General features: G+C 34.8%; 1 protein-coding gene across 1 annotated transcript in view; it reads right to left on the reverse strand.

Annotated features, from left to right (window-relative positions):
* The window catches only part of LOC104365944 (sodium channel protein type 2 subunit alpha), a 74,208-nt gene that overhangs the window by 5,218 nt on the left and 51,572 nt on the right, over positions 1-17,418 (reverse strand). Inside the window, exons 18-24 of the mRNA XM_042784350.1 lie at positions 15,406-15,523; positions 13,315-13,469; positions 11,902-12,075; positions 6,528-6,650; positions 5,970-6,251; positions 3,466-3,519; positions 2,539-2,676 (exon numbers count right to left, since the gene is read on the reverse strand). Coding sequence (XP_042640284.1) covers positions 2,539-2,676; positions 3,466-3,519; positions 5,970-6,251; positions 6,528-6,650; positions 11,902-12,075; positions 13,315-13,469; positions 15,406-15,523 — 1,044 coding nt within the window. The remainder of the gene's footprint in view (positions 1-2,538; positions 2,677-3,465; positions 3,520-5,969; positions 6,252-6,527; positions 6,651-11,901; positions 12,076-13,314; positions 13,470-15,405; positions 15,524-17,418) is intronic.

The raw sequence follows: 17,418 nt of genomic DNA on the forward strand, positions 1-17,418 counted from the left end.
CAGGTATCTCAGTTTAGATGTTTTTTTGCAATAATATCTCCACAGTGTATATATGAGGCTTGATCATTCCCCTACATTGATCGGAGATCAGAAGAACATGGGCTTACTCTGGGGTTTCTTCCCTGAATAAGAGGATAGCAGTCAGAGTAAAAGGGTATCTAGACTGGTATGTGTGATGGATATTCCACATATGGAAACACTTGTCAGAAATATAACTTATGGTGACAAGTAATTTCTTTTTTTCTTTCATGCATTTGCTTGTAAGAACATTCCAGGCATGCATAATGCCAAAGCAGTGGCACCTGGAAATGAATTTCAGTCTCACAGGTGATTCTGTGACTTTGTCTCAATGACTTTGTCAAATGCAGTGTTAATCTTGTTGAGAAAGTAATAATGAATCTGGATGAAGATGTGTTTGAGTATTTCAGCTGTGGCTACATATAGACATGAAGATTTAGACGTCAAAAGAGATCCTGTTTAGCATGCTCATCTCCTAAGCCAAATATTCAGGTAAAATTCAGTTCTTTGACAGTAAAAGGTTTGGGATAAAACTGATAAATTAACTTGCTGATTATTGTGGAAATGTGATGAGACTGTGGCAGGAGATTTTTACCCAGTGGGACAAAAAAAACCCAATGCTATAAAGAAATTGGCATTGAACTGGGAATTTCTTCTGCTATTTCATTGATATAATGGCTATCAACAGTGAACAGGTTGTCATTGGCTCAGTGTGAGGTCCATATGGAGAACAGTGGTCTCAAGCTGAGATAGACCTTATATGTCTTTAAGGATCATAACAGTTAGGAATTTGACAGCTAGTGGAACAATTTTTTCCCCATAGGAACTACTGTAATGAGAATAGGATGCACACAGGAACCAAAGACATGCACACAGTTTAACTACACAGGGACAATATATTGAAATGTGAAGTCTTTCCCATTCATATTCCAACAACATTGCCCCAAATGAAGGGATCTCAGTGATGTGAAGGCAGACCAAAGATGAGAAAAATACTTCTGGGTAGCTGCACACTGTGTGATCTGCACATTTCTATGAGCATGGGTGCATCTATAAATTCAAAAGACTAGTGTTTGCTAATTTGCTACAAGAAACTGAAGAATAGCATGGAGATAGAAGCCTAATTGTTGTCCTTTGTGATATCTGCAGTATTATACTTCCTTGGTGACAGTTATAACAGCTACAAAAGTACAAGGGGTGCATACCACCATGCCAGAAAGAGCCCTTTAGCAGGAACCCTTCTCTGCCTTCTGAGTCATAATGACTACAATAGACAGTGTCTGCCAAGTGAACTTAATTGAATTTATAATCCCCCATTACTGAGTAAGGTCACTTTGTTACATACAGACTGGCAAAAATGCCAATGGCAGGTATATAACCATGGTCTTCCTCTCCAAGGCTAAGAGACTGAACCACCTTCATCTTAAGTACTGGAACCCCCTGATGTTTATTTCAAGGGAGGTGCAAACATCTTGCAGGATGAAGATATCATCAGGTTTGGAACCACAAACTCATCCTTTCTATTATGTAGGTCTACAGATAAGAGACTCAAAGGATCTGAAGAAGCAACATGAAGCTGTATAGTCCAATCTCAAGCGGAAAGATTTAGTGAAAGTTTCTACTGCAGGAAGTCTAGCAATATCTTCTTTCAGTACAATAAATCAAACTTGACAAACCATCTAGAATCACAAATGAAGAAATTATGTATTGCCTTGCTATTACTTAGCTATGGGGTTTTTTTAGAATCAATATTCCAGTACGATTCTGCTCCAAATACGTACAGAAAAACAAGACTATTGTAGACCTTAGACAGCATTTATAGTTTAAATATCAAGCATATTTTAATTTACCATCATAGTCTGCATTTTAATCTAGTAAGATGGTCCTGGAGTTCTTGACACAATCCTGTGTTCATTTGAATAATTGACAATGTGTAACTTTTCTTTTCAACTGAACTTGTTTCTAATGTCAACAATTTTCTTTCTCTTGCAAATTCACTACTAAGTCATGAGGCAGTTTCCCAACCCTCTATAATCTTACAATACAGAGCAATAGTTCCAGCATTCAGCTTGTATGTATTAGCCTCTCTGTAACTGAGAAGGCCTTCACAGAACTGCTAGACATTATCTGGTTATCAATTTTGATATTTGTAGTTTTACATATTCTCTTCTTCCCTGTCATCAACCTGCTTAAGTCATCTGCATTTTCACATAGCTTTGCTACAGCCCTGTACGGATAAGCAAAAAACAATACATAATTTTCTGATGTACAACATATCATTGGGCTGTACAGGGATATGAAGAATACTCAGACACTCAGTGTAAGTTTAAATTATTTCAAATGCCTTAAAAAGCAAAGACTTATTTTATTATTTTGAATAGAATAAAAGGAAATCTTAACAGCTGATTTTTTGTTTTTCTTTCTATTGCTACGTTAAATTTCAGACACTAATATTTATCCCTGCATAGATTTGCTAAATGGTCAATAACAATGAAGTATTGTGAAACATGTGATACTTATCTTCTTTTTTTGTTGGTTGAAGTTATCTATGATGACACCAATGAATAAGTTTAGGGTGAAAAATGATCCAAAGATGATAAATGCAACAAAGTAAATATACATGTACAGGTTGTCCTCATACTTGGGCTGTTTTCCTACCTATATAACATATAAAAACAGCAATACATCACAAATAACAATTAAGACAAATTACATAATATCAAGCAGGAACAGAAGTTGTACCCAGCTGGGCAGCAACTCCTTGACAAGGAGAGGGAAACAGCTGTTTTGGAGTATACCCTACACTTGCCTATCTTTGAACTCAAAAATCTATTTAATACAGGAGTCTTTAATTGCACACACAGACCTGCCATTCCCCACTTTCTGTCTGCCAGTTCCTCTTTGATGACATTTGGTGTTTCATGTAATTCCTACTAAATTTGACAAAAATGCACAAATCTCAAAAGCAATTTGGTTCCTATGGACTTTATGCAAATCAGGAGGTGGATAGAAGAGAGATGTAAACAAAGCTCAGCATTAACAGAAAAACAGGAAAATATCAGCCATTTTATTTTTTGAGATCGCCAGAGTCTGCAGCTCGGGATTAGCTATTACAGGTGATGTCACTTGATTATTTGGGTTAGTTTGGAGACACAGGAAAAACTTGTTTCCTAATCTGTACGATCTCAGTGACATAAATTAATAGAAAACTAGATTTCATTAGTTTTGTTATTTTCAGATGACTTATTAAATTACTAATACCAAGCTACTGCTATATTTTTTTTTTAGCTATTAAAACTATATGCAGTTTATACTGCATTGATAAAGTTTCTAAATAAATCTATGTTTTACATTTGTATTCTTCATATTTTATTTCAGTGGCCATTCAAGAAGCATTACATCAATCTTATATTTGTTTTCACTAAGTAAACTTTATATTGCACTCACTTCTCTAGAATCAACCGCAGCATACATGATGTCCATCCATCCTTTAAACGTTGCCTAAAAACAAAGTTTGTTAATATTTTCTACCAAAGCTTCAATTTTGTAAACATTCTAAACAAAACACTGTCTTCTGCAATGTATTTGCACCCACAAAATAAAGAGTAATATTAAAAGTGTGGTAAGACATGAGTGAAGTATTCACGGGAAGTAATTTACTGAGGAACATTTCTCCCTAATACTTAAGCACTGACTAAAGTCTATTTTCATGCAAATTCATATAAACTCTATGTGGGATGAGTTTCAATCAATATCTGAGCATAACAGAAAGACTGCAGTTTTTAAGAGGACTCTCAATTCTAACTTTCTGACTACCAAAAAAATCGAGGACTCCAAAAATCAGCCATCAAAGGTTGGCATTTTTCAGACAGAAAATGCAAATAGTCCTAGATGAAACTCCAGAAGACAAGTAGTCCCCCCAAAAATTAAGAAAATTATAGAATCATAGAATGGTTTGGCTTGGAAGAGACCTTTAGAGATTATCTAGTTCAGCACCTCTGCCATGGGCAGGGTCATCTTTCACTATATCACACACTTCCAATGATGGGGCATCCACAACCTCTGGGCAATCTGTCCCAGTGTCTCACCACCTTATTGTTAGAAAAAAAAAAAAAAAAAATTATTCCTTATATCTAATCTAAATCTACCCTCTTTCAGTTTAAAAATGTTGCCCCTTGTCCTGTCACTACAGACCTTGGGCAAAACTTTCTCTATCCTCTTATAAGCTCCCTTTATATATCGAAAGGCCACAACAAGGTCCCCGTGGAGCCTTTTCTTCTCCAGGATGAACAACCCCAACTCTCTCAGCCTTTCTTCACAGGAGAGGTGTTCCAGCCCTCTGATCATTATCTTGGCCCTCCGCTGGACCCACTCTAAGAGGTCCATGTCTTTCTTGTACTGGTGGGATCTCATGAGAGTGGACTGGATGAGGAGAATCATCTCTCTCAATCTGTTGACCACACCACTTCTTATGCAGCCCAGGAAGCACACGTTGCCAGATCATGTCCAATTTTTTGTCCACCGGTATCCCCAAGTCCTTCTCTGCAGGCTGCTTTCAATCCATTCATCCTCTAGTCTGTACTGATAGTGGGGATTGCCCTAACCCAAGTGCAGGACCTTGCATGTGACCTTGTTGGACTTCATGAGGTCCACATGGGCCCAACTCCTCAAGCCTGCCAAGGTCCCTCACGATGGCATCCCACCCCTCTAAGAGTATCAACTGCACTGCTCACCTTCATGTCATCTGCAAACTGCTGAGGGTGCATGCAATCCCATTATCTATGTCATTGATAAAGCTATAAAATAGTACTGGTCCCAGAGCAATAACCCTTGAGAGACACAATTTGTTAGTGGTTTCCATTTGGACATTAAGCTGCTAACTGTAAGTCTTTGGACACAGCCATCCAGCCAATTCCTTATCCATCTAGTGGGTCTTCCATCAAACCTACTCCTGTGAGCTATGATATTAAGTAAAACCAAGGTATGAATGGTATAGTTACTAGAAACACTATATAGCTGAACCACTGTATGCAAGATATGTTGCAAAAGCTAAAAACACTGCTGTCGTCTACACTAGTAATTTATGCAACTGCCTAGTGCTATTTAGCAATAGCTGCTGTTACTCCCTGGAGCAGTCAGATAGTAGCCTGCTAGCAAAATACTACTAAATACTACCAGTTGGAGATTTTTAAAGACAGAATAATTACCAAGTGCTTATGAGAATAAATACTTTTCCCAGAAGCAGTTTGTCAAGCAGACTCAATTAGGAATATGTTTCTGCCCTATTGGCTCCAATTTACAGATGGTGCCTCTAAAAAAGGCTTGTGCTTCTAAGTCTAGCACTGGTAAACTCTGCAACTGCTCATCTAGAGTTTAAAAAGAAGCTAAAATCTATCTTCAAAAAAACCCACTTGACAATAATAGACAATGACAAGTGGGACTAGTAAGAATAATAAAAATGGAAAGGAGAGAAAAGAAAAAAGGAATTTAAAACCCCTTTCTAAATCAAAAGTTGGCTCTATTCCTGTTTGAAAATCAGATGAACCCTGGAATGTATCTATGTGACTACTATGGTAAAAATCTAAGTCAGTATGGCTTAACAGATCAAGCAAAAGAAAATTGATCCAAGCTATATATATATATATATTTTTTTTTTTTTTTTTACTAGATACTGTATTTCTGTAGAACTTGAAAAGGTACTAGTGGTTGGGTGCAAAAGAATTTTATATCCATCTGGTAGATAATAGACATTCCTTCTCTTCCAAAATGGCCATAGAATGTATCAGATTTTTACCATAAGCAATATTAAGTAGCTTCATAGAACACAATTATTAAATCAAATCCCATATCCATTCAGTTATTCTAAAATAACACTGAAAATTATGGAATTAAATGTTATTGCTACAAAACTTAAAGCTGAAAAATTGATTTATCAAAATATATACACTTACTACTTGAAGCAGAGAAAGATAACCAGCTCCAACATTATCAAAGTTTACTTTCACATTTTTCCACTGAACTTCCATGGCAGTGATTGCAAGATTTTTACACACAGTTACATTACTGACTTCCTCTGGTGGAAATTGCTCACCAGTTGTGGTGTTAACACAGTGATAGAACTTGCCAGCAAACAAATTTACTCCCATGATGCTGAAAATTAGCCAGAATGTAAGACAAACCAGAAGTACATTCATAATGGATGGGATTGCTCCAGTAAGAGCATTCACAACCACCTAGTAAATAAACACAGAAAAAAAAAGTGCTTTTTAAAAACATTACGTAAAGTAGCAAAAAGATGGCTCTTTTTCTTTAAATACAGCAAAATATTTAATGTAAATTATTCAAATACATTGAAATAATGCAAATAGAAAAGGAATAACACATGTAATACAATCAAACATGCTACTGTTAGCCTTGAAAACAGACATGCAGTTCAGTGTTTGTCCGTGATTTTATAATTAGGCATATGTTTATAGATTTGTTTTAAACACTATTTCTTTTTTTCTTACCCTCATGCCTTCAAAGCGTGACAAAGCTCTTAGAGGTCTCAAAGCTCTTAGTGTTCGGAGGGATTTAATTGCATTGAGTTCTGAGAAACCAAGGGCATAAGCTACTAAGCTAACCAAAGAGACCTAAAGGAAACAAAATAAAATAGAAGAATGTTTGGTTTTGGTTTGGTTTGTTGGTTTGTTTTTTTTTTTTTGTAATAGCCTCACAATACACATATAATGCCTTGAGGATGAACACTTTGATCTGGATATCAGAAAAATGTTCATAAGGACCCTAAGTTTCTAGCAAGAACAAATAAAAAAAAAACCAAAAAATTTTAAAAATTAATAGAACATTGTGTGTAAGCTTCAGAAGAGTTTAAACAAAGAGACCTTAACCTCTGGAATTTTCATCACAGACAGAGGGCTAGTTAGAAGAATGCACATCACACCAGTGCAAAAGGAAGGGCAATTTGGATAAAAAATAATTTGGATCACAGTTCATCTTCCCAATAAACTCAGCCTAAGCTTGAAATGTACTGAACACCTAATCCCATGTTACGTGTTACAATACTAAACAGTGACCTACTACAAATGCATTATTATAGCCATGATAAAATGTGAGCCAGCAGCATTTACTTTGCTAATTTGCACTCAGGCTAATTCACATAATAGCAGTTATAATAATAACTAGTAATTCATACTGTCTGCAGATGATGACAGGCTTGGAAGTGGTATATATTCAGTCAGACAGGACTATGACACACATGACTTCTAACTGTACGACAGACACAAAGAAAGACCAATGTCAATACAATTACCTATAAGTAATGCACTCAAATGCACAGAACAGTAGACAGCACTTTCCTGGGAAGTGGAGTTATGAGACAGTTAATAATTTAATTGTGAGCTATGGCTTGTTGTCTCTTCAGACTACTACAGTCTGGATATTTAAAAATCATAATATCAAGTATCAGAAGAAAATCTATGTTTACCTCCATTTAGCAAAGAGCACTGTTTCCAGTGTTTGAAGTTCAAAACTGAAGTTAAAAATTTTAAGTCCAAGAATGATCAAGAATCTGGCAGATTTGTTTTAGAGTTATCTTCCTTAGAGTATTGAAAGGGTTAAACAATACCACATCATAAAATATACATACAACAAAGAGAAAATGGCTCATTTTTTCTGTCTTTTAAAAGGTGTGTGCATTTTTTTGGTAAAAACAAGGATGATTTTTTTAAAAAAAAGATACAATGTTTTTCATAAATCACACAAACTAGATAAAACCAAATTAACTCAGGGAACTCAGCATCTGCACAATATATGAAATACAAATCAGTGATCACTACAATGCCTTATCATGGATGACTATATACCTGTATTTATGAAATAACCCATCTAAAACCTTAGATAATTCAGCTGCTGAAGTAATTATTAGGCCACGTAGCTCAAGAGAAGAAAATTTAATTAAAAAAGGGAAAAAAAAGAAAACTAGAGGATCAAGAAAAAGAACAAATTCACTGAGTGTAACAGACCTTTGTTTATGCCACCAATCTGATTTCCTATACAAACTCAACTATAATATTCAGTTTCAGAAGACTGTGCCTTTTTTAAATTCAAATGCTAGACAAACATTTAGCATAGAAACCATTAATCTATATGAATCCATCAAGATCTTAAGATCATTATGCCTTACTTTTATAATTCTAGAGAAGATATAGACAAAATCTGTTTCAAGTATTCCTGTCAGATAACCATATTTTCTTAGATAATGTAGTTATTATATTTGCTTATTTGCATTGTAAGAAATTCTCTTCCTGCAAAATTAGTACATCCAATGCATGATGCCATAATTTTATCTTTCTTTGGAAACTAAAATACAATTTAACATATTGCTTTTATCTGCTTTCTCTTTTTTTAGAGGGGAGAAAGGAGAGGGAGTATAGTTCATCTCATCACATGGTGCTGATGGCAGTTAAAGCTTAATTATTCTGGTACTATCTGTGGATGTGTTTGCATGTGCATGCAAGCATTTGTTTATTTATTTATTTATTTTATTTTTACAAATAATTTCTTCCTTTTCCTTATGTATGATCATGGTTTGGACAACTCCTGATACCAGCTCTGAACTTTCTTCCACATACAGGAGTGCTAATTGTAATATTCCTGTGTTGTAAAATTAGAAAATAATATTATATACTTTAATCAATAAATTCAAAAGGTGTATTGTAACAACAAGAAGGGGAAATGTAAAAATCACACTGTAATGATATATGTGAGACAGAATCCATCCTCATCTTAATTTCAATTTTCTGTTCTTGTAACTACCAATTAGGGCATTTGCAGAAAAGCACATTGTTAATATAAGGTGGAAACATCTTTGGATTTGTTAGACTGCTTGTGTTTTGGACAATTCATATGCCTTGAGATTAATTTCCTCTTTTAACATTATTACTCTTGTGGAAGAGAGGGTTTAATCCACAATAATTTTGGAAACCTTCAGTACAGCTGGATTAACAGTTCAAAAGCTGTTTGTCCTGCTGTTTTCTCGTGAGAGTCAATGACTTCTGTCCTCACTGAGTCTTCCACTCCAGATGGCTGTTTCCTGTGGCATTTACACATGAGGAAGCCTTATGCAGATTTGTTCCCTCCAAGGGTAGTTTCAGCAAACTGTCAAACACTACACAATCCCATGTTTGTTCTTTTTCATTATACCCTCCGAACCTGCACATGGAAGGCTGAGCAAAACTAGCATTTGTACTTGTTTTGGGGTTAATTATCCTTTTCTGGAAACACTGTGAACATCACATTGGGTAAGAATTTCTGTTTGTAGGCTAGAAGTTCTTTCCCAAATATGGAACATTCAGACCGTTTAGACCAACAGGTACAAAACAGTTTGCCTAAAAAGATCCTGTAAAATGTTGCCTCACTGTGAAACATTTAATTAGACAAGTACTGCTACATTTTTCGATGTTTAGCTGGATAAAGGTGTAGGACAGGAAGGTAAAGTGAACATAGATTCAAACAGTTGAGGGCAAAACACTGCCTGTTACCTAAACCAACAGGTAAAATGCCAGTAGTAAGAGAAAGTTACAGTTGCTTGCTACTAGCTGAAAACAGTAACAAGTAAATCTGGCAATAAATCAGAAAAATCTAAGCAGACCACCACCGACTTTTTCAGGGGGTGGGGTCAGGGGAGGAGCAGGTTTACAATACAGGTGGTCAAACACTGGAAAAAGATTGCCAAGGTGGCAGAATCTCCATTCAAAACTGGGTATCATCCTGAGCAGCCTAATCTAGCCTTGATGTTAGAGCTGATTTCTAAGATGGCTCCGTTTTCAAGGCAAGGAGCTAGACCACAAAATCTCTAAAGGTGCCTTCCAACCTAAATTATTCTATGATCCGCTGCTATAGGGTCATAAGATGTAGGCATTCCAAGCAAGAGATGAAGACAGCTACATGAAAGCACTGAAATCACTGAAAAAAAGGTATAGCCCATACCTATCCATATGCAGAAATGGTATGTTTTACTAAGAAGAATTCATCTTCAAGGCAATTCAAGATTAACCATTCACAACACAGGCTTTCACAAAGATACTAAGTCTGAATACTCCTTAAATGGTAATACATTTACTTATTTATTTCACCTTCACAAAGGACAACTCTAATGGAGAAATCGAAATGAAAATTTAGGTATCACAAAATTCTGGAAACATACTGTCTTGTCATCCTAACAGGAAATGAGACTAAAGCATGGCATCAACAATTCTATGCAAAGAAGACAAAATCCATCTGGATGATTGCTGCTGTTTTCCCATTAACCATAAAATTGTCATACTTTTTCATTTAACATTTGAGTACTACAAAGAAAAAAAGAAATCAAAAGTCTATGGCATCCATAAAGAAAGCGAATATATATATATATTAAATGTGTATATATATGTGTATATATATATAAAAATGTGTATATATATTCAGCCTCACTCAAAGACACTCTTTTTGTTTTTTTCCTTTGCCTTGTTGAGATTATCTTGTTTTCCAGAATTAAATCTTAGGAAAGGGGAGAACCTATTATACTTACTAAGTTTCTTAGAGATGAATACATCAGATCTGGAAATATATGTTGACTTTATACTTTGTATAAGTGTACGTTGGGTGTTCACAACAGAAGGAATGGAGATAACGTGAAAGGAGAATGCAGAAAATAGCATTTCCTGGAGAAAAGATGTTACCTCATGTCACTGAGTTAGCCCATTTGCTCAGAATGGAGATTCTATGCCCCTGCCCCATAACTGATGCTAAGAAGAGAAGCACAGTTAAATGGGAAAGACAGATAACAAACACCACTTTAGCCTTTCCCTCAAAAAAAAAAGTATTTAAAAAAGAGCATTAGGTAAGCTTCAATTATATTGGTAGGGGACAAAATTTCCATCCTAGATACCAGATTCAATCTGATTAATATAGTTTTCCCCTGTCCATTTGTTGAATCTCCACTCAAATGTCTGCAGAGAAAGAAGTCCTTTATAAGAACATACCATGCAACATCACTAATTTCATTAATTTCTTTGGGGTGCAATTTCAACACCAATTTTTATCACAACTGTTGGAAAATGTTACTTCTGTCACCTAAAACATGGAATTTTTTTTTTTTCTGTTATAAGACTTCAGAAAGGCTACAAGAGGCATTCTCTATGATCAGAGACAGAACCAAACAAAACCAAAATATTTCCAGCTTCCAAGAAATTATCTTTAGAAAGTCCTGTGTCAATGAAAAGTGGAAGAGTTGCGCTGAAATTAGCCTTGCAGCCTAGTACACACTGAGAACCATAACAATCAAAATGAGGATTGTGAATGAATGATTCCCACCTTTTTATATTGATCCATAGGCCATCACCTTTTGTTTTCCTCAATCCTTCTCTTTATTCCAATTGCTGCCTCCTTGCCCCTTCCCCTCTTCATTTACTGTCTTGATTTCCTGATACTATTATTCTCTGTAGTTCTTTGCCAGTGACTCATTAAATCCAGGATCAACTGTCCTACCCCACCCCCATGTGCTCATGTAAATTGCCCTTTCCTTTCTGTGTCTGCTTCCTACTTGTTCTGCCTCACCAAATCCAGAAGACTGAAGCCCAACCAGTCCTCACTCACTGCTTGGGACCCAGTGCAGTAAAACACAGATAGAACACATGGAGTCAACAGCATAACTTTAAAAGGCAGATTTAGTTACTCACTGAATAATTACAATGGAATCTTATTCAACAGTATGTCATTTTCTGTTCTTTTAAACCCAATTCATATTATTCACTATATATATATATATATATATGTATCACATTGGATTTACATAAAAGGATCTGACTAAACAGAAATAGGCTACTTAGAAAGTATAGTACCTACATCAACGATCAGGAAGTCCAGCCAGCACCAAGCATTAGTGAAATAAGTTTGAAAACCATAGGCCACCCATTTTAGCACCATTTCCAGAATAAAGACGTAAGTGAAGATTTTATCAGCATATTCCAGTATGGTTTTTATAGTTTTGCGCTGTTCAATATATATATCTTCAAAAGCCTGTGAAGAATGGATTACATATAAATCTGATATTCATAGGTCTTTGCAAACTGCAGATTAAGCAAAAAGAACTGAATTACAAATGGCAAAGTGAAATCACTTTCAATTTGAGATGTGTTTTACCTTGAAAAGCCAGCATGAGAAGAGAATATGATTACATTCTTTCTGAGTTTTAAATTTTATCATTGCCTGATAATGGAACTACAATAGAATGACTGAAGTTGCCAAAAAGGTCTTTAGAAATTTCAATAAGAGCCAACACAAAATTACAGTTTGTGTCCTTGAAAGGCCCAGTCAGACTCAGTGAGAAGGCAGTCTCACGATTATAGTAAATGCAGCTAACAAAAGAGAATAATGAGCTACAGTGACCAAATATTATGTTGCTGCTGATCTTTGCTGAATTCCAATATTGGGTGTTGGTGGCAAGGTTTTAGTAGCAGGAGGCTGCAGGGGCAGCTGCTGTGAGAAGAGGTCAGGGTCTGCCTGACCACAATGGATGCATCACAGAAAACAGCTGAGCCCAACAGTGAGGCTGGTGGTGCCTCTGTGAAAACATATTTAAGAAAGGGCAAAGCACCACATGGCAGTACGTGGACTGAAAAAAAAACAAGGAGAGAAACTACCTTGCAAACACCAAGGTCAGAGAAGAAGGAAGGGACATGGCGCTTCAGGTGGTGGAGCAGAGATGACAGTATATACCAAATCCTACGTCAACCAACAACCAAAAGGTACCCAATACTTAGTAGTGATGTGAAGGACTAAATGTCACCAAGAATGGTATAAAGGAATTCGAGGATTCCTATGTAACAGTCTAGAAATACTGAAACTAAAACTATAGCAAAAAATTAACTGAGAACATGATAAATTCAGTATCTGTACTGCTTTTGGGGAGAATTTTAATTTAAAGTAGAATAATTGTTCCAGTTACTGCATACAATTCATTTTGTATGATTTTCCTAATTTCTTAAACAAGATTTTTAGTGCAATCTTTTCCATAAGCACCCTCACACACACGTATCTTCTATTCATCAAAAATTTATCTGCAGAATGTTATTTGACAGCAGAATTTTAATGACTTTTTTTATATGCACTACCCAAAATATTCTGGGAATTTACTTCCAAGCTCTCTTTCAAGACAACTTTGTATTTTTTAATTAATGAGCAGAGATGTGCTAGAATATTCTCTTTGACAAATCATTTATTATAGGTACTGCTTCTATGGGTGCAAGCTCTACTTACCAGAGCACCACTGCTAAGAAGAATCATGAAGACAATGAATGTTTCAAACCAGTTGTGTTCTACTATCTTGTAGCAGGTTTTTCGAAGATTCCACCAGATTCTTCCTTTTGTGGTTTCCACACTGCCTTTACAGCATTTAAACTTCTGTATACAGCCTAATAATACGAGCAATGACAAATTGTTATATAGTAGAATTTTCACTATCCTGAGAAAGCAAAATCACTCTTAACTAATTCTTGTTTCATGAGGCTCAAATTACTTCAATTTTTGCTTCAAATTACTGCATACTACTTAAAGCATCCTTACCTTCTCAATTTGATAATTTTGATGTAGGAAGACTTGCATGTACACAATTTTTCTACTACCCTGATGCTATATAAAGCTTAGAACAAAAAACAGTCATCTAAGTGAGCTATTTTTCATTTACAAATGTATTTTTAAAAATTATTTTTCACTTGTATACAGATAAAGAATGTAGGAGAACTGTCAGGAAGTAGAAACAAAGAGCATAAACACATAGCAACTTTCACATGAACTAGTTCAAAAGTATAGCAGCTTCTTCTTTTAAAAGAAGTACTTTTGACTCTCAGCTAAGGATCAAATAAATCACATAGACATAAACACTTTATTTTATTATACTGAGGAATGACCATTACTTCAAGGGCTGACTAAGGATACCTCTTTCATGACATAAACAACTGATCTAACTGGAGACTGTGAGAGCTTTTCCATGTGGTACAGATTTGTGGCAACCATCCACAGCACCCTGCCTCACCTTGGAGAGCTCCCTACCTTATCATGGGGCCTCGAGGCACATTTTTCAATGAACCTCAGTATCTGCCTGGTTAATAGCAGTCTCCTTATTTATTTAAAAATTATTAATTACATAGAAATATAACCAAGTTTAAACGATTTTAATAGGTCCCAAAAGCAGTATGCTAATTTTCCTGTGAGGGTCATTAAGTTCTTATGTTCCAAGTTACGCTATATTTCATCAGCTCAGATAAAACAGCTACCACTGTGAAGACCATGATTTATCTCACCTTCAACTACTCAAAATGTCTATGTTATGGAAAGACTAATCTTATGCCCAAGGACTGATAGACATCACATAATATAAGGATGATGAAAAATTGCACTATAATGTGAAATTCTTTGAGAAGTGTAGTTTTTTTTTTTTTTTTAACGAAGAGCTTGATATATTCAATATAGCCCCACATTCCAAAATAATTTTGTTTTTTTAAAGATCAGTGAAATAATATTTCAAAGGACAAGAGTCCTAGCCTAACTCAAAAGTGTCTTTGTAACAGTAAATCAAGAAGCACAGATAGAGTTAATCCTGGAACATATTTTGTTTTGAATTATTTTAATCCCGATTTAAAAGGAAAGTAAAATCTGTAATATCACAAAAATGGGAAAAAAAATCCTACATAGTAAATTTTAATAGTCCCCTAAAGGACATAGCTACACAGAAGTAAAATAAATCAAAACTTTTAACAGCATACTTGCATGTCCTTAGGACTTGTTTACTTGAATAAAAACATACAATCTCATTCACCTGTTGCATCCCACATTACATTTATGTACCCTCTCCCCCTATTAATGGTGTAATGTCAAGATAATAACTCTATTGTTTGAATCAGGCTTTCCAAGATATGAATCATCCACTGGATTCCTTTCTAGCATCATGAAGGGACCATAGGTAATCACATGATTCTGGTTTAAATTTCTCAGTGGGGTGAACATGGTAAAGGGTTTGGTCTTGCAGATTTCGCTACCAGGAATGTAATTTAAATCAACATGAATACTGATCGCTGGGAATTAGTTTGTAGAATTGTGCCTAGTGTTTATTTAAAAATATTATAAAATATCACATACACACATATTTAACTTTGCATCACACAGATGGCTCCATGGACTTCAGTACAACCATCTACAATAGGCAAAATTAATCATATCATAAGACTAGACAAACTAGAACCCAGGACTGTTGTAGCAAATAGCTTCCTTGAACTGCCAATGCCTGCTGCAAACAACCAAAACATAACTGCTAAACCCAAATTTTATTTCCTTATCTTCTGTAAAACGTACCTTCTGTAAAGCATGCCTGTAGCTCTGATGCTTTTTCTGGTTCAGTTTCAGCTTTTTCTTCTCCAAAAAGAGCTAAATTAACTGTACTTCCTTCAGATGAGCTGGAAAAATTTAGCTTCTGAAAATAAAATATAGTAACAGTTATATTTTACTAATATTTACATTTTTAGAACTGTAATTAACTGTAAGCATGCAACACTGTGTGCAGTTAATAAGAAGAACAATATTTGTCACCAGAAATACACACAAACATCCACATATAGCAGTCAATGCTGTTGAAATGTGCATAAATCATCTGCTTTCTACATAGAGATTGCAGGGCCTATCATGTAAGCTTTCACGGAATTTCAGGATTTCTGGTCTAAATATAGTACAGTGTTATAATTCAAAGTTAACTACTACCAAGTAGATTTTCTCATACATATTCTATTTATTTTGTTTTCTACTATTACTTTCTTACCACAATTTCTCTTGCTACATTTTAAACCAATGCCAGTTATACTGTATGCTTTAAGATGATGTGTGTTGGTAGCTACTTTCATTAAAGTAGTCTCCTCAATCTGACAGTAAATCCCGACAGCAAAAAACTTCAAATTGTGAACTGCCAGGGTAAACTGTCCAATGGAGAAAATGTAGCAGATTTTAAGGACTGATTTTAATTCAGTGCCTGTTATTCATAATATAAAAATAAAGGAAATTAATTATCACTTTTTTTTCACTGACATCTTAGACATCAGTATGAGGCAAGCTAACCACTTCTGGCATATATGACCATTTATAATAAAATTCGGTTACCTTTCACCACAGATAATTTAGTCATTTTTTGTTTTAAGATCATTCTTATGATCTAGATTGGAAAATGCTGAAGTCAAGTAAGGATTAATATGAAGCCTTGTTTCAGATATGAATTTGAACATCACCCTCAACACATTCATAAAACAAATTAAGCCTGCCCTATATTAACCCATAATTATCATTACCATATGAATATATTTTACATTTTTTCATATATACTGCTAAATTTCAAAATGGAAAAAATATGATAAATACATTTCAACTGGCATTAATTTGCATTCTTTTTTGCCAATGCACATATGTATTACATTGTGCATTCTGAAACTACCCATTACTCTGGTACACATACCTGTACAGTTAACACCCAGAAATAAAGGATTTGTTTTGTTCTGTTTTAATAATTAAAATTATACAAGTCACATCAGCATGAAAAAAATCACTAATAAAATAAGATTTTTTTTTTTTATTTTGTAATCTGAATGTGTATTTGAAAAATACATAATCTGGAATTTTTAAAGGAAGATGCGATGTCCTGTACACTTAATTTGAGTATGAGTACCAAACTAAATCAAAGTAGTTTTGGCCACAGCATTCTCTGACATTTTACAATGTTATGTTCAAGAAATATATAACATCAGTAATGAATTCACACAACTAAATGTCTGTAGGGAATGATGTAAGCACACTTAGTAAAAGAGCATTGTTTTTGTAGAATTAACACCATTTTCATTAATGTAGCTAGACTAGCATGATTAAGAGACATTTAAGATATAAAAGCAAACAAGTTACCCGTATTATCCAATCAAGTTATATTTACACCTCAGCTGAGAAATGTGAAAGGACATGATTTTAGGTATTAACCAAAAAAAAATTTGGTTTGCTATGTTTCTGAAAGAAGATAGAGACAATTTAATACGAAAAAGTAACCCAGTGTTCTGCATTAACTTTTATTAAAAATGATTCATTAATATTACCTACTTTACTGTTACTTTAGAAACTGATTATCTGGAATAGAACCCCCCAAATTACTCATATTTAATGTAAACACCTCTCTTCTATTTTAGTAGCATTAATTTTAAAATATCAATAGGAAACATCTTTTCCTATCATTAATTCTACCAGACCTGAGGATAGCACTATATACCTCCATCATTTTATTAATATGCTGCTTTCATCATTCCATGACATAGCATACATATTGCAAAATGTTGCAGCAGT

Source organism: Tyto alba, unplaced genomic scaffold (assembly GCF_018691265.1).
Source record: "Tyto alba isolate M040663 unplaced genomic scaffold, T.alba_DEE_v4.0 Super-Scaffold_7, whole genome shotgun sequence".
Lineage (NCBI taxonomy): Eukaryota > Metazoa > Chordata > Aves > Strigiformes > Tytonidae > Tyto > Tyto alba.